We start from the raw sequence: 27,411 nt of genomic DNA, 5'->3' as shown, positions 1-27,411 counted from the left end.
CACAGCTGTGATATATTGCACTACAGCCACACTACCTGCAGTATGTTATTGCTTTTATACAAGAGTTCATGAAGTAGCATTTGTAAGTTAAAACTAATAGGCCACAACATGTAATACTTTGCTTGATTGTTTATTTAAACGTTTATGATTTTCCACAAAAAAAAATAGTTTGCCAAGCAACAGAAACACTCACTCCCATCAACTATAATTTGCAAAATATTTTACTATTGAACCGGGGCTCCTGTAAGCAACTTACATAACTGAAGCCAATCAGTTGCATGGTTCCAAATGTTATATGAATTATACAAGTATAAAGTTAAAGTGTGAAAGTTAATATTGTAAAATATCTTATTTTCAGCAAATACCATGCATACTATTTTAAGTGTCAGACCCAATAGGAAAGGTGATGTGAGTAATAGGTAGAGTTAGCAGTGATGTTGTTATGTAACATGTGTAAATATACAGGTGAAATATGTTGTTATGTGTAAATATACAGGTGAAATGCAGATTGATGTCCCCCTTTCACTTCATATGTTCCTGTTACATAAAGAAGTTCTTTTGATTGTGCCTTTTTTAATTCATGAATGATATTTTGTAAAAGTATTTATTTCACAAAGACTGAGCCATAATGCAAGAGGAAAATATTGATTATTAATGGAGATTAAGTCCAACTTCATCTGTCTCTTAATTGTACATTTGCAATGTATAAAACTTGTAATCAGAATAATTCAGTGAAGAGTCTGCAAAGGCAATCAGCATGACCTCAGTATATTCCTGAGGGTTGGTCTTCATCTTCCCTCCCCCCACTGGATTTACTTTACTCTAATACGGCTCTGCTGAGGTGAAGTCTTACCTTAGCAGAGCTGCCTTTTGCTGAGCGCCAGGGTGTGAAGGTTGTGAAGAAGTGACGGTTTCTCCTAAGATGTATTATTCTTGAAGGACATACAATAAGGAGTCAGGGCCACAATCCTAAGGGCAACATGTTATTTCTTACTCAAGCACATGGGCTCCCACACTGCCAGTTATTGCTTCTGTGCTGAGGAGCCTGAGCCAACAGATAAGGTAAGCTGGTGCTGTCATGGCAGGGTACCGCCACAAGGTGGCAGCTTAGACACAGGATAAGATGCTGACCCAGGCAGCCTACCAGACAGATGATGGTAAGTGAGGTATGGCTGATTATCATGCTGACTCATTTTTCTGCCTGATAATTATTTCCCACACACCGACAAATGGTGTACAAAACATGTTGAAGCACCTTTTCTCTCAGGAAAACCCTGAGAAAAACAAAGTAAGCGTTCTTGAACAGAGTAAGCATCCTGTAAATCAAAAATAGCAAGACAAGCGTCCTTGTACAGAATAAATATCCCAGGACGAGAATTATTAGGACAAAATAAGAATTTTGGCTCCTTTCATGAGAAACAAGTTATTTGTGAGAACCAAGTTATATGTGATCAGTAAAAAACATGTTTATGCAGTTCAACCTTGGCACAATAATATTATGGGTGAATCATGGACGATGTATTTGAATCTCAGGATGATTAGTCCATTAACAATCAGAATCAATCCACACCTCAATCACATCATATGTATGACAGTAGCAGGAGGACAATGATAATTCTAGGTGACGTAATCGTCCACGAGATCGTCCTTATACATGTAGGAACTATTTTCTTGTACCAAATTGCACACACCAATCGTTCACTGTGCCAAGACATCATGCTGGTATTTTTCATAGATGATTCCACTTTGCCCGCTGGCTCCCCGCCACTCGTCGCTGTTCAGCCCACTGCTCTGCCATGAGAAGTCCCTCTGTCAAATGCTTCTCTGTCACAAGAAGCCATTCTACCCACCTCTTCTCTGCAGCGAGAAGCTGCTCAGCTTGACTCTTCTTGCACCATGTGCCAGAGGAGGAGAGCAGAACTTTGGAGCCCAGCGGTGTCTGATCCACCCCAGGTCTCTCTTGAGTAACAGTTCGCTGCTCCACTCGTGGCAATGTCAATGTATGCAGCCAGCTCAGGAGAGGCCATGCCACCAGCACCCGGGTCACGAGAGGCCGTGTCAACAGCACCCAGGTCAGGAGAGGTTGTGCTGCCAGTACCCAGTTCCAGAGAGGGCTTACCGTCCACGCCCAGCTCAGTTTAGTCTGTGTCACCACCAGTGTATTGCTTGAGCTTGTCCAGAATGCAGTGTCACACCTGATATCTCTTCGGCTTCCTCTCCACCTGCACTTCCACATGCATTCCTTGAGGTTTGGACTGCTGTCTCGCTGGCACCACCAGTCTTGGACAGCATGCCTCTCTCTGTTCTTGTCAGAGGGCCTTCAGCCTCTGAAGTCTCAACCATCCCGCCGGCCCCTAATCTCCTGGGTGCCCTGCCAGCCCCTGACCTCCCAGTCACCCCAATGACCCCTGACCTCCCAGCCACTCCGTCAACCAAGGGGATGGCATGTTTCCAGAGACCTGGTTGGGAGAAGCCACCAAGTGTCCAGAGTCAAACCCCAAGACAACTGCTTTTCCCATTTTTCCAGACCCAGATTCACCAGCAACTGTCTCGCCTGACCCTCTGTTGCCAGAGTTCTAGGTTCCTGGCCCAGGAAGGCCTGCACCTGGTACTGAGACAGACGGGTGGGTATGACCTGGTTCTGCAGACCTCCGCAGAGGCCTCACCTACAACTGTGCACAAGTCAACACCTCCAGATGTCCCCTGAACACCCTCCTTGTCTCCAGCAGCCTTGTGGGCACCTCCTCAGCAGCTTCTGGTGTCCCATCAGCACCTTCCTGGTCTGCAGCCACTTCATCGGTGCCCTACTCATTATTTGCAGTCTCGTCGGCACAACTGCCTCATCTGCAACCTTGTCGGTACCCGCTATCTCACCTGCAGTCTCACCAAGGCGGTCCCGCCAACATTTCCTGCGGTCCAACCAGCACCATTCTCTCCCACCATCTCACTGGCATCCTGGTTGGTCCTTGCCTTTGTTCTCCGCCTCATTTATGTCTGAAAACTGTGGCTACTGTGCTGGTTCCTCATCTTTCAGTCCTCTCATTGGAGAATGGCCTGGGAGAAGCTCCACCCGAGGATCCTGAATGGGATCCTCTAGGCATCTCACTGAGCCTGTTGCCTCTGGTCCTTGCTCATGTCCTATGTCATCGCTCACTGGGTGGCAGGGAGACACGTGACCCCAAACTTTATGGGCCCCAGGTCCTTGACAAGACCAGGTTCAGCTCCTGCGGAGGCTGGGAGGACTGTTACTTAGGCCATCCCATGACCCCAAGGTAGAGTACTGGCATCTTGCAAGAGATCCATTTCCTTCTCGCCTGACAGACAGGCGGCACAATCACGGTCCTCACTAAACTTCTCTTCTTTTACAAATGTTTTCACTATGTTAGTCTCAGGCAAACATTCTGCAAATGTAATTTGGCAACTTTTGTTATTGCCTGTCTGTTTTTATTGCACATCCACAGTCTCTCAGTAATTTTGCAAAATCAAAACCATTTATTTGTCAGTAAGTCTTTAAAAAATAAAATTAAAATGCTGACTAGAAGATTATGTACAGTATCAGTCAAAAACCTGGACTTACCTACTGAAAGTTATTTGTCTCCATAAGTTCATAACCCTAAGCACACCTCACTGTGTAAGTGCTCTGTTCTCTTGTGAAAAAGGAATGAGATAGAGTGCTGTGACAGATGGCCTGGCTCCCACCTTCACTGTGACTAAGGACCTATTCCAACCCATGAAAAAGAACCACATACCATTATCCTTCCTTACCAAATTTTACAGTCGAAACAATGCAGTCAGGTACGTAACTGTCAGAATCGGCCCCTGACCTACCCTTTTTGTTATGTCAGTTCCTCTACCAGTCAAGAGATGTTGCAGACCATCTCAGTGTCTCTGGTTCCCTGTCTGTTCTCCTTTTCCCCAGGCTGCTGCGTAGCTTAATGGGCTGATCTTGTATTTTTGTACTGTTCCTTGTTTTGCTCCCTGTTTGTAGTATGTTCAGTTTTCCTTGTTACACTTGTTTCCTTCTATTACAACATGGTTTTTCACCAAGTTGTTCACCTTTGGCAAGACGGACTCTGTAATATACCAACAACTTGGAATCTCATATTTGGGCTCCAGCACATTAAGAAGGCGTCGGAATCCAACATTGTCTACCATGGACAATCATGAGCAGTGTACTCAGTAAGTGTTTTTACTACAACTGCTGCCCTCGGAATCTCTCTCGGCATCTTCTCTCGCTTCTATAGTGTTTCCTTTAATGTTGGTTGCAGTGATCCGCAGCTGCTTCTAGCCTTAGCAAAGTCACTGTATTATGTTGTATGCTGGTGTCTTAAGTGTTTTATAAGGTTACTAGTATTGCAGTTAACTGATTTTTTTCTCCTTTAGATAAGGTGACAGAGCAGAGCTTACAGTCTGCTTTGCTGTTATCATTATCATTTATTTAAGGTACAGCTGACGTTTTCACCTCCACACGGTCAGCACTATTTATTGGGCCGTAATTGCCTCAACAGCACTTCAGTGTGCCGACTTAACATAACTACATCATATCTACAGTGTGGTATTGGTTGTAGGTACTGGGTAATTTTGGTCGAGTACGAGTACCAGCACTTGAGAGTGGTATTTGCCCGATTCCCAATACTGGTATTGGTGAATCCCTATCTACACTGTATTACATTATATTATTTGCTTATTATATTTATTTTCAGTAAACCAACATTTTGTGAAAACTCCATTGGTAAGATACTCTGCAAGTGGATTCCTTATAGTTTTAGTATAGTTGTGGAAGTTAAAATGATTTTACGAAATGTCCCTTGTTATGACAGTAAGGAGTGAAGGTTTCTCACAAAATGTATTTCTCTTGAATGACACACAGTAATGAATCAGGGCCACAATCCTATGGGCCGTATGTCATTTCTTATTCATCTACATGGGATCCCACACTGCCAGTTAATACTTCTGAACTGAGGAGCGTAATCCCGCAAACAGACATGGTGAGACAGTGTTGTCATGGTAATAGGCTGCCACAAGGTGGCAGCTTTGTCACAGGACAAGATGCTGACCCAGGCAGCCTATCAGAGAGATGGGTGTGAGGCAGGGCTGATTATCATGCCGACTCATTTGCTGCCTGATAATTATTTCTAGCAATTTGCCTAATAAACATTTGCTGTTAGTAGAGTCAGATATGTTGTTGCATCCACCTTGGAGTAAAGAAGATTGAGATAAACTCTTAGGTACTTTAGAATATTCTGACAGCCCAAATCTATCCCTTATCTGCTAGGGTTCCCTGTCTCTCTCTTGGAGTCCATGCCCTCCTCACCGATGACCTGGACAGTGTGCCTCTCCGTGTTCTTCCAAGAAGGCCGTCACTCTGGCTCCTGAAGCCCCTGAAGGCCCAGCCCCCCGTCAGCCCCTGACCTCCTGGCTGCCCAGCACCTGTCTCACCTGACCCCATGCTGCACGTGGCCTGTGCCTGGCCTGGGACAGACTGCAACAGACAGGTAAGACCTGATCCTGCAGACCTCCTCAGAGGCCTCGCCTGCAATTTTGCAAAGACAAAGTGGAAAATGAAACTATGTGTAAAAAGTGTCCCTTTTGAAAATAAATAAAATAAGTAACAAAGCTGTACATCTCTGGTTGGAGTAAAATAAATTAAGGAAGAAAAAAGGAGCAGTAATCTCTCTTTAGGTAGTAATTAATGAAACGTTACTATTGAGCCAAATATACATTATTACAGTTTTTCTCAGTTGCTGTGGTACATTTCACTGATCAGAAATTATATTTTCATAACTACTTGTACAACCTCTACATCATCGACTCACTCGTACACACCATAAATGTAAAGTCTCATTATTTTGGTCAAATTGCAAATGCTTTGGCACAGTCATGTAAATATTATGTATGTCACGCCCACATGGGCAGGGCAGAGCACCGGCCGCCAATCACCACCAGATCGGTCGGCTACTTAACCACAATTCACCCAGCAGGCAGTGCGAAATATTGTTGCCATTTTAGTGATGTGCCATACCTAGCGATCTCTCTGTGTATTGTCTTCCCGGTTCGTGTCGCCCGCTGCGTCCTTCCTGCTCGCCTTCCTGCCTTCCCTGCTCCCTCATCGGCTCTCCTCCTTCCTTCCCGGATCCCCGACTTGTCTACTCGTGCCTGACTGATCTTCACGGTTCTCGACTTTCGCCTGCCCCTCGACCACAATTCAGCACATCCCTCTTGGCTTTTGTATGACCCGATCTCCTAAATAAAGGATTCTGCCTCCGCATTTCGGGGTCTGCCTCCTGCCTTCTCGCCCGCTATAACAATGTATAGTTGTCTGCTAATTCTCTGCTACATTTTTAATTGTTTATGACATATTGGTCAAAATGTATTATACTGGTTTTCTGTTGAATAGTCTTACTCTCCAAAACACCTAGGCAGTAGTTCATTGTATCAGTCGAGATAAATATGCGGTTATAATCCATAAAAGATATCACTATCAAGTGAAATATACATTAATAATCTATAAAATATGTTGGTAATATTATCAAGCTGAATGTAAACATTTTTTTAAGTTTTCCTCAGTTGCTTTGGTGCATTTCTCACAATAGACCTAACATATGCATTACAGCAAGTGCATTTCTCACAATAGACCTAACATATGCATTACAGCAAGTGCATTTCTCAAAATACTAAGTGCAAATGGCAGAACATCATGGATGGATAATTAGGTAACCTCTTCAAAAGCCTTAGTCTATGCCTCAAAAGCAAGTATTTACATCATTGAACATGTCAGTGCCATCAAAATCCCAAGTTCATGAATCATCGTCCACGGACATGACAGGCAAAATGTAATAAAAGTCATGTTATCAATATAAAATTGGCACAATCTAAACATTCTCTGATGCACAAAACATCTGAATGACAACGGTAGGAAACATAAAAATAAAAGATAAATTGTGGGTGATTGATTCAAGAAGAATATTTTATTGATTGTACAGGTATATGGTGACAGACCATACACTGCAATTGCAGTCTAACAAAAACTGCATTTCAATGCCTTATGCATAACATATGGAATGAAAAAAAAGCGATTACAAAATCAAAAAGGGGAACAATATATACATACTGAAACTCTAAATGCTTTCTACAGTTGCAGCCAATCCTGTATATTGGGCCACACATTTTCATCCACATCACAACAGATATCTTCCTTTGCAATGCAGCGTGGAAATAACCACCTAGAATGTCTTATCCAGCCTCTGCAGGCGTCTGCTGTTATATCCCCACATGCAGCTTCCATGGCAGTAAGCAGTGTCATTTGTGTATGTGGGTATGGTCATATACCTTCCACCTCCAAGCTGAGAAGAACTCCTCAATTGGGTTGAGGAACAGGGAATATTGTGGTAGGAATTCCATCAGCATCCTGAGGTGGTTGGCAAACCATTGTCTGATTGGGTTGGAGTGATGGAAACACACATGATCACAAATGATCACATACATTGGTATATTTTCTTGACTAATCTCCTCTTCAGGAATGAGCTCTCTGTAGAGGATGTTCAAGAAGGTATGCAGATGTTAGGTGTTGTATGGCTCCACAAGAGGGATACGAGTCCAATGTCCGAAACAGCCGCACATGTGATGTTTCCACCCCGCTGGCCTGGCACGTCAACAGTAGCTCTCTGTCCAATCAGATTACACCCACTTCTCCTTCCTTTGGCCAAGTTGAAGCCAGCCTCATCCATGTATATGAAAATGGTGCAGGAATCATTAGTATTGCGAATACATACCAAAAAAGTTTTGTAGAAACCTTAAAAATACACTTGACAGCTAATAATATCTTGTTGAATACTTTTGACTGCAATGACTTTCACAATGACCAAGTTTGTCTGGAGTGTATGACTGTTCAAAAGAGGGTTAGCACAATGCATTTTGATCATAATGACATTAGCAACTGCTGATGTATGATATAGCTGAGAATTGCACATACACTAAAGCAATTGCAAAATGACGAAAACAACCAGATATTGCTGCTATGATGTACACAACTGACTAGAGGTTGTGGGTTTTGAGAACTTCAATTCTGTTGTGAGAAATGCATCAAAGCAACTGAGAAAAACTGTAAAATTTTGCTAGACTGCAAAATACAGTTTTTGTCAATCATTTTTGTATATTTCTCAGATCAGAAATGAAATTTTCATAAGTAGTAGTAGAACCTCCACATCATCAAGTCACTTATGCATTTATGCATAAATGCAAAGTCTCATTGTTTTCGTCAAATTGCAAATTGGCACAGTCATGCAAATAATTATACGTATAACATCATCTGCTAATTACTACATTTTCAATTTTTTATGACATGTTGCTCAAAATGCATTGTATTGATACTCTGGTGCACCCAAAATCATCTAGGCAGGAGTTCATTGCACAAGTCATTACATGCAAAATGGTCGAACCAGTTGTCATGTTCTGTCAATCATACCTCTGGATTACAGGTTTTTTTTCTTTATAAATGTGTCCTGAATTGATGAATTGCTCTTTGAATCTTTACTTGACCAACAGGGGAATGTTTAAAGCACTAGATTGACCAGTGATCACCCAGGTCTCTAAAATAGCTCAGAGGTACATTTCATGAACCTTCAGATGGCAAGCATATATCGACAGAGCACAACACAATCTCATAATTTAGCAATGGAAGAAAATTAAGGAAATGAACAGACTCACAAGCCAGCAAGACGAAAAGGAGTTCAGCTGCATGGTGCAAGGGTAGGGAGGCAAACAGAGGAAGAGGTTGAAGAGGTCAAGGACAGAGGCACATTCCTGGTGAAATACAGTAAGAGCCACAAGTACTGTCCTTGTGGAAAGAGAATTTGACATTGGTATGCCCAGGAGGGGGGGGGCATATTGGGTCTGATATGTCTTAGGCCTTAGGCAAGAAGGGATTGTTTTGAATACTGTGTGTCCTTGGCTCATGATAGTTTGCATGCGGTTAGTTCCGCAGATGCTGAAGAGAGATCAGAGCTTGGAGAAACAGACAGCGGGGAACGGAGGGGAGAGAAACCGTCTGCAGGAAGAGATTCAAAGCTGCCCTAACTGGTGCACAAAGAGATGAAGTTATAAAGAAGTTGCAATAGGTCATGCGCAGTATGTTATGCGGTACCAGAAATGTATAAGTAGTTGTCACATTAATGGTATGCTAACTATGTATTTACACTGAATCAAAATCTATATAATCAATATCTATATCCATATCTCAAGTAGGAGTCTAGTAGTCGAGACATGTTTTGGAATATTGAGTAAAATGGGTGGATTTCAACTTGCTACCAAGGTGAACCAATAGAGCAGGAGAATTGTGTTTGTTATAATTTGAGCTCGGTTTGTTGATGTTTCGTGACCAATCAGGACTTAGAAGTCCTTATCTGGAATTGATAGTTATGGTTTATCAACTGGTTGCTCTTTGTACTCAGGTTACTCTGGAAGAGATTTTGCATACCAGCCAAGTTGCCGAGTCTGACTGACTGGCAGTTGAGGAGTGAAAGAGATGTGCGCGCAGGTGAGATTCTCTGACAAATCATAACATAACAAATGTGAATGACAAATCCTTTTCTTCATTACTGTAGTCTTTTATTTGTTTTACTTGGCTGTGCAAACTAATAAATCGGTCTGCGTCTTCTGCAAAAATAAGTGAATGCACATTGTGTGACCGCGCTTGTCACCAATTAACAGGATGACCACTTAAACGATAACAGCGAGCTTGTTTTTGCTGGCATCTGGTAGTAGCTAACTAGCTACTTTACATTACAAAAGACCCTTCTTTACAAAATATGAATATAAGAAGATTGTCAATTAAAAAAAACATTGCAAGGAGATGCAGGCGAGGCTCGAGGAGGTTGAGTTACCTTCAGAATGACCACAAATGTTTGTAAACATGACCGCATGGCTAGGTGCTTGATTTTTATACATTGGGGCAATGGGTCTGAATAAAACGCCTGAATTCAAGGATTGAGGAGTGTCCCAATATTTTAATCCATAAAAAGTAGCTAAAACAGAAACAAATGCATTAAAAGCAGGTGTGTCCAGACTTTTGACTGGTACCATATAAACATCATTTGCAATTCAGGCAAATCTGATACTGTGGTCTACTTTTGCATGCCACAGCATCTATATGCACAGAATTTGTGCGTAAAACATCTATATTCCCCTTTGTTCATATTTGTTTTTAAAATAAATGCAAAACAGTAGAGATGTAATAAGATGTATATATGCGATTGGTCATTTACATGATTATACGGTGATATGACAGCCTGTTGGGAATCCACTCTGCACCAGGACCTGCAGGGACATGCTGGAGACTGACCAGTATGAAGGGACCGTCACCTAACAGACCCCTTTCCAATAGTGCTGCTTCAATAAACCACAGCTGCTGAGCGACATTTGTCTGCACCCTTGCCTACTGAGTATTTTTGTCCACTACAGTATTAAAATTAAATTCAGGCAACTTACTGTACATTATATATACAAAGTATTTTCACTGATAATAAAAACAATGTTCACAATAGAAATGTGCCTTGAAAGAGTCAGGGAAAAAAAAAAACAAAATTTATCCCTTTCGATTTATATACCTTGTTCAATTAATATGTGATTATTCAAAAAAACATTTGTGTGTGTTTATTAAGCCATCCATCCATCCATCCATCCATCCATCCATCCATCCATCCATCCATCCATTTCCCAAACCGCTTATCCTACTGGGTCGTGGGGTTTCCTCCGGGTTCTCCGTTTTCCCTCTATAGTCCAACGACATGCTGAGGCTAATTGGACTTGCTAAATTGCCCGTAGGTATGTATGTGTGAGTGAATGGTGTGTGAGTGTGCCCTGCAATGGGCTGGCCCCCCATCCTGGGGTGTTCCCTGCCTTGTGCCCATTGCTTCCGGGACCCCCCGCAACGCAGTAGGACAAGCGGTTTGGAAAATGGATGGATGGATGGATGGATGGATGGATGAATACAAATGCCCCTGCTGGTCTGTACTCACATTGCACTTAACAATCCTGGCTGGAGCACGCTGTCGTTCTCACCATGCAACTTTTTTGTGTTAAAGAAAACATACGGAGGAAAGCATTATTGCATAGTAAAATGAAATTCATTATTAAAGTCCCTAATTTGTAGCTTAGTTGGAGTCATGCTAGGCACAATGACACAGACAGACAGACAGACAGACTGACAGACAGACAGACGGACAGATAGATAGATAGATAGATAGATAGATAGATAGATAGATAGATAGATAGATAGATAGATAGATAGATAGATAGATAGATAGGGCTTTGACTTGGCTGTTCCAGAACTCTCCATTTCTTTCTTCTAAGTCTTTTTTTGCTAGATTTACTGGAATGTTTTGGATCATTGTCATGTTGCATGGTCCACCCCCACTTCAGCTTCAACTTCTGGACAGATGGTCTCACATTGTTCTCAAGCACCCTCTGATACGATGAAGGATTCATAGTGGATTACAGTATATGATGGTGACCTGGCCCAGTTATGCTGCAGAAAAGCAGCCCCAAACCATGACATTTCCACACCCATGCTTCACAGATAGGAACTCTCCTAGCAGTGAACTTCACACCTGCAGAAAACCTGTTCTTTTGCTCAAAATTTGTCTTTGATTTACACCAAACATGTCTTTTGTTATTGTGTCCAAATAATTTCATTTTAGATTGGTCTGTCCAAAGCATATTTTCCAAAAGTCCTGGTCTTTGTCTAGGTGGGTCTCTGGTAACCTTTAGAATTTCTCTGATAGTGTTTTTTGACAGCAGGGGTTTCCTCCTTGCACACCTCCCGTGTAAATCAAGCGTATGATGTCTCTTTCTGATGGTAGATGCATGTACCTTGGCAGTAACTGTGGCAAGGGCTTCCTGTATGTCTTCAGTAACATTTTAATTTTGAAGACTTCTTTCAGCATCTTGCAGTCTGCTCTTGGGCTGAATTTGCTATGACAGCCTGCCCTGGCCATGTTGGCAGTTGATGTAAATGTCCCCCACTTGTAAATTATTTACAAGGCAATGGAATGGCTGATTCCATACTCTCTTGAGATCTTTTTATTTTGCTTCCCAGACTGAAATGCATCTACCATCTTCATCTTTCTGAGGGCCTCAGAGAGCTCTTTGGATCTCACCATGGTGATACCATTCACTTCAACAATCAAGAGCAAACCAAACTAAATGTCTGTGGTTTAAATAAGACAGGCTCCACCAAAAAGCTCTGTAACAATGTTCTAACCATTTTCACCTGATGTTGTGCAACAGAATCTAATTCTAGGCATTAAATAGTAATGGATGTGAGGGTGTTCTAACTTTTTCCTCAGTGGTAATTTGCATCATAGTTAATTCCTTCTGTTAAATAAGTGATTTTCTTTCTTATATTTACATAGGTGATGCACTTTATCTACAGATATTATTTGAATATTGATATGTTAATATTTCTTATTAAAGACTAAATATTTATTGCGGTGTCCTAATTTTTTTACATGACTGTACTGCCATACTGTATAGCATGGCTGAAACTAGTCAAGTGCTGGGTATGTTATATGTGACACAGTAATGGAATTATTAATTGTTTGTATTTGGGAAGTTGCAGTGACATGCAGAATTTTATGTTGAGGACATAATGGATCAGCCACAATATGCCAGCCTTTGACTGGACCGCAGAACGTGTTGTGCTTTATTATTTACATATTTTGTGCAGAGGTCAAATGTTATCGTTAACTTTTAAACTATTTACAATGATATTCGGAATTTTAGTTTGAAGTTATTAAAGATGTCACCCTGCGTTTAGCCTGCTGCAGAAATACCTGTTGCCATTTTTTAATGACAAAGAAGACCTTTTACCTTAAATAAATGTTTATTTATGTAAAATCAGCCTACTTCAGTGTAATATGTGACAAGACCATCTCGCTTACATATATCTCACTGAGAAATACTGGTAAATGTGTGATTTGGTGCAGATCTCTAAATCAGGGAAAATAATTTGTTCAGGTGGCGTATGAATGATTTAAGAGTAAATAAGGATTCAGATGACATCAGAGCATATATATTTGTACATATAGGCAGGGACGGATTACGGACCAGGCCAGCAGGGCTGCTGCCCAGGGGCCCTTGGGGTGCAGGGGGCCCATGGGGCCCCTAGCCCAAAACAATTTGCAACGCTTATCAACAATGTATTTTCATTTGTCTATTTTAGAGGGCCTACATTCTTTGATCCTCTGCCTACAAGGGCCCCTGACCCTATAGGGAGGGTGTTTGGCTGCCAAGGGCCCTTGAATTGTGGTGGTTGTGGTGGTGGTGCTGGTGGTGCTGGTGGGGGGGGGCCCTCGCGAACGTTTTGCCCAGGGGCCCACACAACCCATAATCCGTCCCTGCATATAGGGCTCTAGAAAAAATTAAGTAACTATAGCAAAATTTTCAGTGTCATTCATTTCTCAATTTATGACTATGCTTTTGTGTAAAAATATGCATTTTTTGCAAACTCTAGCCTGGCTCATCCCTGTTTCTCATTGATGAAGGGCTTCTTCCTTGCTTTATGGATCTTTGGTCCAGCCTGATATGAACTCTCCTAGCAGTGCACTTCACACCTGCACTTAATGTTTCTCATTCCTTTTGAAGGTCACTTGATGTCATCCTACAATTCATGAGAAACCTAGAATAAGTTAATGGTCATATCTGGCTGGTTTTTGGTCATTCCCAGTGTCTCCTGCTTCAGTTTGTTGTTGTTTACTGCTCTCTTAGAAATTTTAAACTTTGTGTGTGTGTGTGTGTGTGTGTGTGTGTGTGTATAGTCAGACACTTCTTCACTTTCAGTTAGTCAAACTTGCAAATGTTTTTCCACCTTCTGAATGAATCCAGATTGTTTTTAATAGGAAGGAAATGAAATATGCAACAACATGTACATTCTGATTTACATACATAGTTCTGTGTTCACCCAGAGGCATTCCAGGACATTCTGTTTGATAGAGTAGGTAGTCTCAGTGTCACAGGCAGAAAGAGTCATTTTGTTAGGAACAGAGAAACAGAAGGGAACCGGACTGACAGGTAATGACATATATTACATTTTATCACCATTATACTTTTTTAAGTACAGTTGTCCTATTTTCTAATTCTACCAAGGTTCTTACACCTGTGATAGCTTCATATTTAAAGAATAATGCAAAATATGTTACTTTTCTAATACTACATTTGGAACTTTCTGGTTGGCATGGAGTTTGAAGTGCTTTGTTACTCTAAAGCAGGAATGACTAATCTAACCCAGAAAGGCAGGTGTGTATGCAGGCTCTCACTGCACCTCCCTAATTATCTCACACCTGGGTTTGAACAGCTGACCTAAAGGTTTCCCAAAAACCTGCAGACACACCGGCCCTTTGGGGAATAGATTGGCCACCCCTGTTATAAATGCTATACACTGCAAAAAACTCTATGCTATATTTAAGTACATTTTATATTAATTGTTTTTCATCATATTTCTAATGTGATTCTAGAGTAATATAAGGTGGATCAGGGCTAAACAATGCAACTGCTGATTGAGAAAAACAACAAGGACAGAATTCTTCCTTTCTGGCAGAGTGTGGAAGGTTTGCTGCATGGCGGTTTAATAGAGTTACTGTATGTGGAGTGATGGTTTCAGCTGAATGCAGTGAGTGAAAGAGTGAAAGAAGATGGTGATGGTGTGGGAGCCTTTTCAGATGCTCGTACTGCTGGTTCTCTGTGAAACATCAATTAATGGTCATGAGAATTAATGTGCAGGAGAATATTACAGAATGATTTGCTTCCCACAACTGAGAATGAGGAATGATGGGAAGCTATTGTTCAAGAAGACAGGGTTCCCGCTCATACAGCAAAGACTGTCAAGAAGGGGCTTCATCAGTCTCATGTGGTCAGATTTAAACCCTTTATGGTATATCAGGCCCCTCCTGGAGCCGACACCTTATCGTGGTGGAGGGGTTTGCGTGTTACAATGATCCCAGGAGCTATGTATGGTGGGGATGGTGCGCTGCTGACCTCAGCTCGGGACGTTTTGGGTCGGTGGAGGGAGTACTTCGAAGACCTCCTCAATCCCACCGACACGCCTTCCGATATGGAAGCAGAGTGTGGGGACTTGGGGGTGGACTCGCCTATCTCGGGGGTGGAGGTTGCTGAGGTGGTCAAAAAGCTCCTCGGTGGCTGGGCCCCGTGGGTGGACGAGATTCGCCCAGAGTTCCTCAAGGCTCTGGATGCTGCGGGGCTGTCCTGGCTGACACGCATCTGCAGCATCGCGTGGACATCGGGGGCAGTGCCTCTGGATTGGCAGACCGGGGTGGTGGTCCCCCTCTTTAAGAAGGGGGACCGGAGGGTGTGCTCCAACTACAGGGGGATCACACTCCTCAGCCTCCCTGGCAAGGTCTATTCGGGGGTCCTGGAAAGGAGGTTCCGCCGGATTGTCGAACCTCGGATTCAGGAGGAGCAGTGTGGTTTTCGCCCTGGCCGTGGAACAGTGAACCAGCTCTATACTCTCAGCAGGGTTCTGGAGGGTTCATGGGAGTTTGCCCGACCAGTCTACATGTGTTTTGTGGACTTGGAGAAGGCATTCGACCGTGTCCCTCGGGGGGTCCTGTGGGGGAGTGCTCCGGGAGTATGGGGTACCGGGCTCCATTTTAAGGGCATTTCGGTCCCTGTATGACCGGTGCCAGAGTTTGGTCCGCATGGGCGGCAATAAGTCGGACTCGTTTCCAGTGAGAATTGGACTCCGTCAGGGCTGCCCTTTGTCACCGATTCTGTTCATAGTTTTTATGGACAGAATTTCTAGGTGCAGCCAGGGCGTTGAGGGCGTCCGGTTCGGTGACCTCAGGATTAGGTCTCTGCTTTTTAGGTTCTCAGCCGGAAAAGGGTAGAATGCTCTCTCCGGGTTGGGGATGGGGTCCTCCCCCAAGTGGAGGAGTTTAAGTATCTCGGGATCTTGTTCACGAGTGGGGGAACGATGGAGCGGGAGATCGACAGGCGGATCGGTGCGGCGTCAGCAGTCATGCGGGCGCTGCATCGGTCTGTCATGGTGAAGAGAGAGCTGAGCCAATAGGCGAAGCTCTCGATTTACCAGTCGATCTACGTTCCTACCCTCACCTATGGTCATGAGCTTTGGGTAGTGACCGAAAGAACGAGATCGCGGGTACAAGCGGCCGAAATGAGTTTCCTCCGCAGGGTGGCTGGGCTCTCCATTAGAGATAGGGTGAGGAGCTCAGTCATTCGGGAGGGACTCAGAGTAGAGCCGCTGCTCCTCCGCATCGAGAGGAGCCAGATGAGGTGGCTCGGGCATCTGATCAGGATGCCTCCGGGACGCCTCCCTGGGGAGGTATTCCGGGCATGTCCCACTGGGAGAAGACCCCGGGGAAGACCCAGGACACGCTGGAGAGACTATGTCTCTCGGCTGGCCTGGGAACGCCTCGGGATCCCCCCAGAGGAGCTGGACGAAGTGGCCGGGGAGAGGGAAGTCTGGGTCTCCCTGCTGAGGCTGCTGCCCCCGCGACCCAACTCCGGATTAAGCGGGAGATGATGGATGGATGGATGGATGGTATATCAGGTGTCACATCAAATACAAACTGGCGAGGAAACATTTTCTACTAATGATCAACTGTTTAATGCCATCAAAACTGAGAGGAACAGTATTGACTCCACTTTCCATGAAAGATTGTCTGAAAGTTCATTCACAAATATTTAATGTTGGAGGAAATGCAGGGAAAAGTCATCTAAACGGTTACTTTACACAATACTTTAAATTTGTTGTTCATTTCCTGATCATTGATTTGATGTTCAGAGTAGATTTCTTGAATTGTGTGGCTTTGCCCATTTTTATGCTTGCAAATGTGCATAATATTCACTATATGAAACAGAATTAAATTATAACAATTACGGAAAACTGTCAGTTGATGTCATTCAGGTCATGGGGCAGGACAGATTACAGAGACACGTGGCAGCTGGCAGGAAGGAGCCAGAGAAGCTACATTGTGAATATTGTACTTACTGGGACTTTACATGCATAAATGTAATGACAGGCATGGGGTGGCCAGAATAGCCATTCAGTTATGATTCATAAAGCCAAGAAGCAGGTGATCAAAGGAGTGGGGGCTGCCACTGACCCTCTGTATGTTTATATTACTCTATACTCCTACTGAGCCTGTATGTCTATCAGTCAGGAGTTTGCATGCATTATGGTGGGACAGTGAGAGGCTCAGTGGGCTACGTGTACCTGTAACTGGAAGGTCACTGGACTGAGCCTGGCCCTTGAGTGAGGCCCTTAACCCCCAGCTCCATGGGTGTCACTGCAGATAGCTGCCCTTCAATGCCAGCTTTGCTCTCACCTACATGTGTGTCACGGAGAGAAAGACTGGGAGAGTAAAAAGAGAATTTCCCCATGGGGAGGAATAAAAATATCATCACTCAGCTGTATGTCTCTGTGTTTGAGTGACTGAGACTGCTTATGGACCTGTCTCTGTGTATGAGTGTCTGACTGAGACTGGACCTGAGAAAGAACAAGTTTAGTTTTGGTTTTCTACATGTTCATACAGTACAGCTTTTATCCTCCTTGTACTTACAGCTACATTTCTTTTAAACTATGCAAATGTTTTCATATTCTTAAATATTTTGGCGGCTAATTACTTATTGTAAACTGGGATTTGAAAGTGAGTCACTACACAAATAGCTTTGCATAATGTGTCTGTGTGCATGTGCTCATATGTATGTGAAATGATCAGTATCAATATAATTTTTTTCTGCAGCCCGTTGGATCAGCATGATGGGTTGTAATGTGTTTCTTCTGCTGAAACTTCTACTGATTTCAGGTCAGTTTCTGTCACATGGCACTTGAGATATTTCTCATAAGAGCCCCACAAATTTGATACTCACAAAATCTGTCAAAAGCCAATCATATTATATTGGTTTTTCTTTGATTATGACTTTTGTGTTATACTTTTTATACAGTACATGTCAGAGACAAACTTATTAAATTTACATTTGGATTCAGACAAATCTGATTAGACACTTTTGCTGAATTGGTTCTAGTTTTTGAGATAATGGACATAATGCATTTCCCCAATGCGACTTGTGTGTGATAACAAATGTAATAGGTTTTTGTCTGTCTTTTGACTCTTTAACAGTGTCTTAGGTAATGAAATGAATGATGAAGCGTTGAAGGAGAGTTTGAAAATAAAATTAGCGTTAAGTTCACATGCGCGTGTTTGCATGTTCATTTATTTCTGTTGTTACTGTGGTGGTGAATATTTATCCAGATCAAACCTGCCAAGTCCGTCCAAAGGAAGGGCATCATGGGAACACCTGTCTGGTATTTAGGCAGAAATGGTTGAAATGCTCATGATAGGGCCATGAAAAAATGTAGTTTGGCCAGAAGAAGGGGATCCATTGGGGCTTCACAAATGCAGTCAAAGGAAAATGTCCGGGGTTTTTTGACTTCACAAAGTCCACATATTTCACAATAGAGGGTCAGACTTCCAATGCTCGTTCAACAGCCGGCAAATTTTCGAGCCACCGATGGCCACAGATAGGTAGAGGGGATCTTGAGGATGATGTTGCAGCTGTGAAGTCCTACCTTCTGGCTGGTACCGAGTAGAGAAGAAAATGTAGGGCTTTGAGCACTTTCTCCACCATCCACGCTTCAAAACCAGTCTTGAATGAGTTGTGAAGGGTATGTAGGTCACAACTTCCTACAATTACTAACAGTGTCCCAGCAAATTGCTCAGCACAGTGTGAATGTCATCATTGGACGTATATGAGTGATGTCGGCTAACCGTTTGCAAAGCCCATAGCACTCTCCCCTGATATGTGAGTCGATGCCTTTAGAGCCCATTGTTGCCAGTTTGATGACTTTTCCACAAAGGTCGCATCGCGCTTCGTAGACATTAGTCGTCTTTTTCAACCAGCCATAGTACTTTTTTTTTTAAGCATAGACATTAATAACAATTAATAACTAATTAATATTGTATTATTTAATCAAATGATACATAACACCTATCAATGTTAGATATTTTAAATTTCTTTTTTTGTGTCATAGACTGTTTACTTACTAGTTGTAACTAAATAAAAATATTCTTACAATTCTGAATGCTTTTCAAACATGTTGCCTCAATTAATTAATTAATTAATTAATTAATTAATTAGATTGATTAACTATTAAATATCTCAGAAACTACAGCCAATCTAGCAAAACCGAAGTCATATTCTTAATCAGCACCATAAACTTAATATAGAACCGTTCATACATCTTTGCACCAAAATCACTGTATACCAGTGTTATTTACAATATGTATGACTTTGATAATAATGTAAATCCATCAGTCTGTCAGTTCAAAGATGGACTTACAAAAGCTTTTACTCATCTTGTCAGATCAGGTTTACATTTTTCTATGTGTGATCATGTGTATTTGTGTCTCTCTGCCTGTGTGACTTTTTTACAGAGTTTCACAGTCACTGTTCATGCCTTTCACATCAGTACCATTTTGTAAACATAAACCTGACCTGGACTGACGCCCAGGCTTACTGCAGACAGAAGTACATTGACTTGGCTACCATTGACAATATGAAGGACATGAAAAGACTAAATGAGTCTGTAGGCTCTGATTATACTGGAGAGGCTTGGATAGGACTGAAGAATGGAACATCATGGAGATGGCAGTGGTCCTCAGGAGAAGTAGGGACTGGGTACACAAACTGGAATGGCGGTCAACCAGACAACGGTGATCCAAAGAAGAAGGATACTGAAAAATGTACCGAAGTTCGAGAAAATGGTAAATGGAATGATGTTCCCTGTTCATTACAACCTGAAATTAAATATTTCATCTGTTATACTGGTAAGTAACATTACCCAACTGTTTTCTGACAAATGGAACATGCCTTTGAAAGTATCCTATCCAGCCATGACTTACCCTATATTAGCTTTGACAGGTAAAAGTGCATGTAAACAGGATCTGTCAAAAGGATTAGTTACAAAAAAGGCTTTTTGAAAAAAGTGTTTGTGTTCTGCCAACATTTCTATAAGACAACCACACAAGTAAATGCACATATAGGTATAGAGCTTAGGGGAATTTAAAAATGGTGAATGAACCAGGACTGTCACCTGACTGAGTATAATGGATGTCAATCGCAGACCCTCATTTAGACATAAGAAAAATAACTGTTGTTGTGTATTTAATGGGTTGACTGCTTTTATTTAAAAAAAGAAAAACTATTTTGCTTTTGATTAAAACCAACAGCTAAGCATTTTGGAAGTAAATGACTTCTGAGTAATTGCTGTTTCTTATGCTGTTTACAACAAATCCACAGCTCCCACCTGTAATAACGGAGTAAATGCTACCTGGAACTTCACCTTGATTAAACAAAATATGAATTGGTATGATGCTCAGAGCTACTGCAGACAGAGTTACACAGACCTGGCCACTGTGAGAAATGAAGAAGATAATGACTTGATATATGAGATGGTTAAAAGTGGCACTTGGGCATGGATTGGCCTGTTCCAGGACACATGGGGATGGTCAGACCTGTCAAACTCCTCATTCCGTAACTGGAAAATTGGTCAGAATGACAATAAGAATAATGCATGTGCTTTAGCTCAGGTCACCTGGCCTGGGACATGGGATATGACACCATGTGATGAAAAGCATCCATTTGTATGCTATGATGGTGAGTAATGTAACTTTACTACAGTGACTGATTCTCACCTCTATCATGCAACTTTAATTTGTACTACTTTAAAAATATACTAAACTATATTTAGTATTGTAAGTACACATTACACTACACAGTTGCATCAGAAAGTTATTTTTCCTTCACTGTTTTGTGAATTTCACTCCCTCTACCCTAGAAATTCCTTTCTCCAAGTTTCCAAATGTCACATGACTTTCTCCTGAACCCACTTTCTGACAATCGTCTTACCTTCTGTCTCAGATAACCTGATCTTGGTAAATAGTAACATGACCTGGAATGAAGCCCTGAATTACTGCAGAACGCACCATTGGGACCTGGTGTCTGTCCACAATGAGGAGATCCAGTACTGGGTCAGCAGGTTGGCTGAGGACGCCTCCACTGATCATGTCTGGCTGGGGCTGCGCTTCTCCTGCTCCCTGAAATTCTGGTTCTGGGTCAGTGCAGAAAATGTCTGCTACCAGAGCTGGGCCCCAAACAACATATCCCATGGTAACTTGTGTGGAACCGCAGGGGCAGTACAATCTAAAGACCCACATTACTGGGTCAGCCTACCTGAGTCTAATGAGCTCAACTTCATCTGCTCCAAAAGTCAGGTTGATCCACGAATGCAGGAATTGTTAAAATGTTTAAACACGGAACTGCACAGATGAAGTATTTGCTTCCTGTGTTTCTGCTGTAGGGGTTGAAACCCCAGCTCTTGATCTTCAGCACTGCAGATTCAGAATCATATATGATTAAAAGAGTGATTGTCAAATATATTGGGAGTCAAATATCCGTCATTTCTTGTCATTGTTGCAATAAGAGTAGAAATAAACAATTTATACACATCTGGGGGTTATTTTTCGTACAAGGATTACTGGTTTAGCCGGATGTACAGTAATTGTTGACGATTTGGCATGATCGGTTGGTTTTTCAAAACTCTTGCTGGATATGTTGTCATAGCAACACATGCAAATCCTCAAACCTGCTCGGAGCAGGTTTGTTCTGTTTAAACAAGGATTAGCTCGCACACGTAATCAGTGTCCTTGCGTTGAAATCCAATCAATCGTGGTCTCGCCATTCATAGATGAGCGACCAATTGATATCAGTGTGCAACTCTGGGTATAACGGACTTTGGATTTAACGGACTTTGGGTATAACGGACTGTTTTGCCAGGTCCCTTAAAGTCTGTTATAACTGGATTTTACTGTATTAAATAATAATTAATCTGACACATAGGAAATGAAACGCTGCATTCAGTAAGTACACTGAACACTACCGTACTGCTGCATTTAATTTGTCGGCCACTTTTTGCCAGCCGTCTTTTCTGCTTTGGGCTGCTTTTGCCGTGTTACCCCTTGTGCATATTAATTCTTGAAATTCTTCATATCATTCTAATACGAGGTCCTGCTCCCCTTGTGTGAAAAGCTGTGCCCTACCTTTCCTCATTTTGTTGCAGCCTATCAAAGACTGATCAAGGTTTCGAGACTCGATATATATGGGCTTTTCAGTCAGCTCAGGCATGCGCAATCATCTCAGATGAATGGATCCAGCTAGACTAATCCATAAATATATTTTGAAGAAATCAGTCCTGCTGTAACACAACTAAGGTGTTGCTGAAAAACTTTGTCTTCACTAAAACTGTGTACTAAAATACACATTTCCAATGACAAAAATATGGTTAGGAGAATGCGACTGTTGTTAAAATCCGCGGGTTGGACAGGCAAACAGGCAGGCAGGAAGCGGGGAAGGATGAGGCAGGCAGGCAAACTACGGGGAAAACGTACCGGGTAGACAGCGATGTACTAACATCAATGACGGACACCCAACTGAGGAAGACACGGACTGATATACGCAAAACAGGGCGAAATAACAGGGAACAGCTGGGCTCAATCGGGGAAGCACACGTGGATGATGAGGGGGCGTGGCACACACGAGGAGGGGGCGTGGCACACACGAGGATCGGACGCACAGGTCACACTTATGCCAAACAAATTGAATTAAATAATAAAAACAGTGGCCAGTGTAACTGCCCTCAATTATGAACCCACGGACACAAGTTGATCTCTGTTCACGGGCATGTATTTGCATATCCATCTGTTCGAGCATGTCGTGAAAATTATATAAAATAAAGCACATAAATCATAAATACAGCTCGCTCACGCCATTAACTTGCAAAATTATTCTTATATTTAAATTAATTAAATAACCTTAAAGCAGCATAACTGACCCTAATTGCAGTTAGAGACAGTAATGTAATTTATACACATTTGAAATAAGAAACAATAACAAGACATTAATACATTATATCATAAGCATCTCCTGTGGGTCTTATGAGTCTCCCGCGAATTGTAACCATTTTGACTGAACGTTCAAAACTCACTAACATCCAATGCAGCCAAAAAAAAGTACTCAGGACGTCCTCTAAACGTCCCCTAGATGTTTTTTGTGGAATCCTATAAACATCATTAGGACGTTCTCAAGAGACATCCAGTGAACATTTGGGGACTTTGAAGGAACATTCATGGTAAGTTCTTAAAACCCCATATTCCTTGTTTTGGCCAGACTGCTCATTTATTTACTGCAAGAAAAAGTACACAGAATAATGCTTTAAGTAGCAAAAGAATAACACCAAAAATTATTACAAGGTATCTTCTTTTCAGTTAGCCATTTATTTATTTGTTTGGCTTTTAATTTTTTTGTCTCTTAAATGTGACTTTAATGTTTACTTAAATGTATTCCTCTGCCTTTGTAAAGCAATTTGAATTGCCTTGTGTCTGAAGTGCACTATGTAGCCCTTTAGTCTCTAGTATGCTTCTCCTAGGCCCAGGTCACTGTATAGCTGAATGGGCTACGCAGTTTTCTGCCATTCCAAATTATTCATACGTGGTTGTGGGTTCAAGGCTGGACAGAAGCCAGTCTCAACTAATTATGATTTAATGTTTGTTGTTTTTTGTGCTCTCCTGGTTTAATGTTTGTATAGATATTTCAATTATACGTCCTTGTTTTGCTCCTTGTTTCATATTCACTCAGTTGTCTACTTTTGCCTTCCCTTAGTGTTTGGTAATTTTCCCCTCTCTCTTAATTGACCTCTCTATTCCTGTTAACTGTAACTACCCCACCTGTGCCTTGCTGCCCTGTGCCCCTAATGATTAGTTGATTTCATTGTCCTCGCCTGCTCTTCCTTACCCCTCGTCCTGCATAGCCTCCTGCCCCTTGTTAATCATTGCGATCAGTGTATTTAAATGCCTGCCTTTGCTTTGTCTGTCATTGCATGTTACTGTGAGTTGTTATGTTGCTCCACTCCCTTAGTAATGTTGTTTATAGTTCTTATTGTTTTTTCCTCTCCTGTTTAGTCCTGTCCCTTGTGCTCCTTTAATTTTGTGCTCTTCCCCAGTGTGTTCTGTTCAGTTAATTCAAAACCCCTCTGTCTCAGAGCTGCTCTGTGAATCGCTTCTTTCCTGCCTGTGCCACGCCCAGCCGTGACAGCAGGAAGTGTCCATAGGTATGGAAAGTATCACTAAACATATTCAAAATTATATAAGTTAAGAAAACGATGTCCATCCATATTTCCAGCAGAGTGAGATTTCAGCACAGCACCTCTGTTTCGGCCAAACTATCCCCCCCTTCATGTGCACCACTCTTTGTCCAGTGAAGTGAGCAGGAAGGAGCCATCTGGGCGACGGCCACAGGCAGGGCAGACAGAAGTACAGTGGGGTCCTCACCTGGACTGGGCAGCACAGGCCTCCTCTGGGCCAAGCGAGTGCGGAGCAGCGGCGGCCTTTTCTGGGTAGGAAGCCGGTGAAGCTGAACTGGGCACAGAAGGCAGTGGTGAGGTCAGCTCCCTGGGGGGGCTGTGCTCGCTTTTTTGTCATTGCCTCCCTTGCCCAGAGACTGTGGCTTGTATGTCCTCCCATTGTGACTCTCGTACAGGAGGTGGGATGGCTCAGGACAAACTTGCGTGCAGGATAATCCACCAGCTTCCACTACAGATCCAGGAGGGTGAAAAACTCAGTGGCTGAGACAGAGTAGAGCTGGTCTGACCTGGCGAGGACGCGGTGAGCTGAGTGGTGTCCAAGGGCTCGGGAGAGGTAGGGAAAGTGACTCCATGCAGCGCTGTAGTGGCTGGCTGCGTTGTCCCCTGGATCCTGCAGTCAGCAGACGAGATGTAAGGTTCATCCTCTCCAGAACCTGTCATCTGCTGCCAGAGCCAGTCCCCTTCCTCAAACAAACGATCCCCAGGGCTCTTTAGTGTTACTGTCAGACATTGGGTGAAGGAGCGAGTGATCATCCAAGTATAGGGCACACAAGCCCATCCAGGGTGGAGTCCCTGACAGATGCAGCTCTCTTTCCTCGTGATAGCTAGGCCAGTACAGGTGACTATCACACAGCTGAGCATTTTCGGGGATGAGCTGGGGAGCCAAGGTAAAGAAATCCTCGGCTGGATCCAAGAAAAAACATCATCGTAGTTCAGTCATTCTGTCACAACGGAGTGGGGACGATGGCCCAAATGCAGACTACGTGCAATTGAAACCCCACGGAGGGGAGTTTTTTGGGGGAGACAGACAGGAAAACTCACACAGACAGAGAACAATGACCGAACAGGGACCACAGAACCAGGAGACAGTTTTATAAATGATTAACAGAGGAGTGAAAACGTGGCAGCTGTGCCTGGTTAACAAGAGGGCAGGAACAAGAAGTAAGACTAACAACCTTCAGGCACAGCTGAGCAGCAGCGACGCTTAAGGGAAATGCTGAGAACAGACAAGCAGGGCGGGGCTAGATGTGACAGGTGGGATTATAAGGTTATTATTGGGCTGTCGATGTTCAGCTCCAATCGGCTCCACTGCCCTCATATCTGATTCATTTACCAAGCCAGCATATAAAGGCCCGTGCATGTGCACTATTCTGTTTCCCAGAATCCCGGCCATTTATTTATTTCTTCATTCATTTATTGGACGTAAGAATAAATTGATGAATAAATAAATATGAAGCAATACAGCATTGAATGGTTTTAATGGAATTAATTTTGCTAGTAAACTTTTGCAAAGCAAAGTCATTTGGAAAAAATAAAGAAAAGAAAAGCAGGAAACTGATGAAATGCTTGAATCCAGGCTGCATTGCCAACTGAATATTTACAGCACATTGTTTTTTGTATCTGTTTAGTGTGAGCACTCTATAATTTTTTAGAAATCTACATTTTTAAATTATGGTTTAATCCTGGTTCTCCTGGCAGAAGGTTACACTGTGAGGCAGGCTACCTCCAGGCTCAGAGTTTCTAAGATAGCAGCACACAAGAACAAGATGAAGCAGGAGGCAATATCAAAACAGCCAGAAGGAGGGCAGAAGCAACTTTCTAAAGCCAAGATGACCATTAACTTTCCTAGCAGTGCCTTATAAATTGGAAGATGAGCTCAAGTGAACATCAAAGAGAATGGGAAACATTAAGTGGTGAGAAGTGCACTGCTAGGACAGTTCATAAGAGGCAGGATTGAAAACCCGTAAAGCGAAGAAGAAGCCCTTCATAAAGGAGAAGCAGGGAAGAACCAGGCTGCAGTTTGCAAAACAATGTGTAATTTACCCAGGTTCCCTTTCCTGGTGTTTGAGTCCTTCCTGATTATGACCCTCACCTGTGCCTTGCTGTTCCCAGCCCACACCTGTCCCTTGTCATCTGTGTATATATGTGCCTCCTCTTGCCCTTATTGGTCAGCTGGTCATTGTGTGTTTGTGTCTCACCCTGTGTGTCTGTCCTTCTTGTTTCCTTCCTAGCGTGGCCCTAATGAGCCCCTGTCTGCAGCTCATTTGTCTTACTGCTTGTTCCTGCCCTTCTGTCAGTCACTCTCAGCCGCCTCCTGAAAATATCCTAGTGAAGAACATTTTTCTAATGAAATATAAAAGGTGTTGTCTGAAAAAACATCCGCCTAAAAGATACTAATTTGTTTGAGGTCGATAGATGAATGGAAAAAGTCTGCAATTGGCATCTTCTTTCATCTCCCATAATTTTAGTTCCTATAATCCCACCCTAAACTGATTTCCTTCTTGTCTGGCAGACAGGCTGCAGATTCAGGGTCCTCATTATACTTTTGAACTTTCACTGACTGTTCAGCCTATTGTCTGATGTGGCTGCATACATGGTAATATTTGCACCTGTCTGTTTTGATACCTGGATTGTTTCCCTGTGTGGGATGACATTCCTCTCATGTTATACTGTCTAGGAAATACTGAAGCTGGATTTGACCCCCTGGATCCCGTCCCATGCATAAGTGTGGGTGCATTCCTGATTATTATGGTACATTCATATACATGATTGAAAAATGAAGAGCGTTGTCACTATAACCACAGATTCATAATCTGTTATAATCTGTAATTTGGCAATTTACTATTTTTTGCAAACTCAGTATCTCACAGTAAATAGTGAGCAAAACCAATGATGTGTCAGCAAATCTTTAAAATGTGTATTTAGGGAGAATATGCACATGTCTCATTTGTAATAAAGTGAAATATGACTAATCACAGTATTTATATAAACACACAATTTATGCGTGAAACTGCATCTCTATTCATCTTTGTATTTACTTGTAAAATTATAATGCAAAACAGCAAAAAATGCAAGAAGATGTTGGCACATGAAAGCTTGTTCATTTACATGAATGTACTGTGACAGGACTGTTGGGATCCACTGTGCACCAGCACCTCCAAGGGGACACTGGTGAATGA

The 27,411-nt window shown here is 42.6% G+C and overlaps 2 protein-coding genes across 3 annotated transcripts in view; both read left to right on the top strand.

Moving 5' to 3' along the window:
- Positions 1-21,455, top strand: part of LOC125704509 (macrophage mannose receptor 1-like) — a 151,077-nt gene extending 129,622 nt beyond the window's left edge. Inside the window, exons 4-6 of one of the 2 annotated variants that reach the window (XM_048970127.1) lie at positions 19,626-19,799; positions 20,335-20,691; positions 20,956-21,455. In XM_048970127.1, coding sequence (XP_048826084.1) covers positions 19,626-19,799; positions 20,335-20,691; positions 20,956-21,365 — 941 coding nt within the window. In that variant the 3' untranslated portion in view covers positions 21,366-21,455. The remainder of the gene's footprint in view (positions 1-19,625; positions 19,800-20,334; positions 20,692-20,955) is intronic. The other variant, XM_048970128.1, reaches the window with a different exon arrangement.
- The window catches only part of LOC125704503 (macrophage mannose receptor 1-like), a 138,905-nt gene that overhangs the window by 73,433 nt on the left and 38,061 nt on the right, over positions 1-27,411 (top strand). The window lies entirely within an intron of this gene.

This window comes from Brienomyrus brachyistius, chromosome 12 (assembly GCF_023856365.1).
Source record: "Brienomyrus brachyistius isolate T26 chromosome 12, BBRACH_0.4, whole genome shotgun sequence".
NCBI lineage: Eukaryota > Metazoa > Chordata > Actinopteri > Osteoglossiformes > Mormyridae > Brienomyrus > Brienomyrus brachyistius.
The sequence above is the reverse complement of the archived record's forward strand: the minus strand, read 5'-3'. Positions and strand labels throughout refer to the sequence as shown.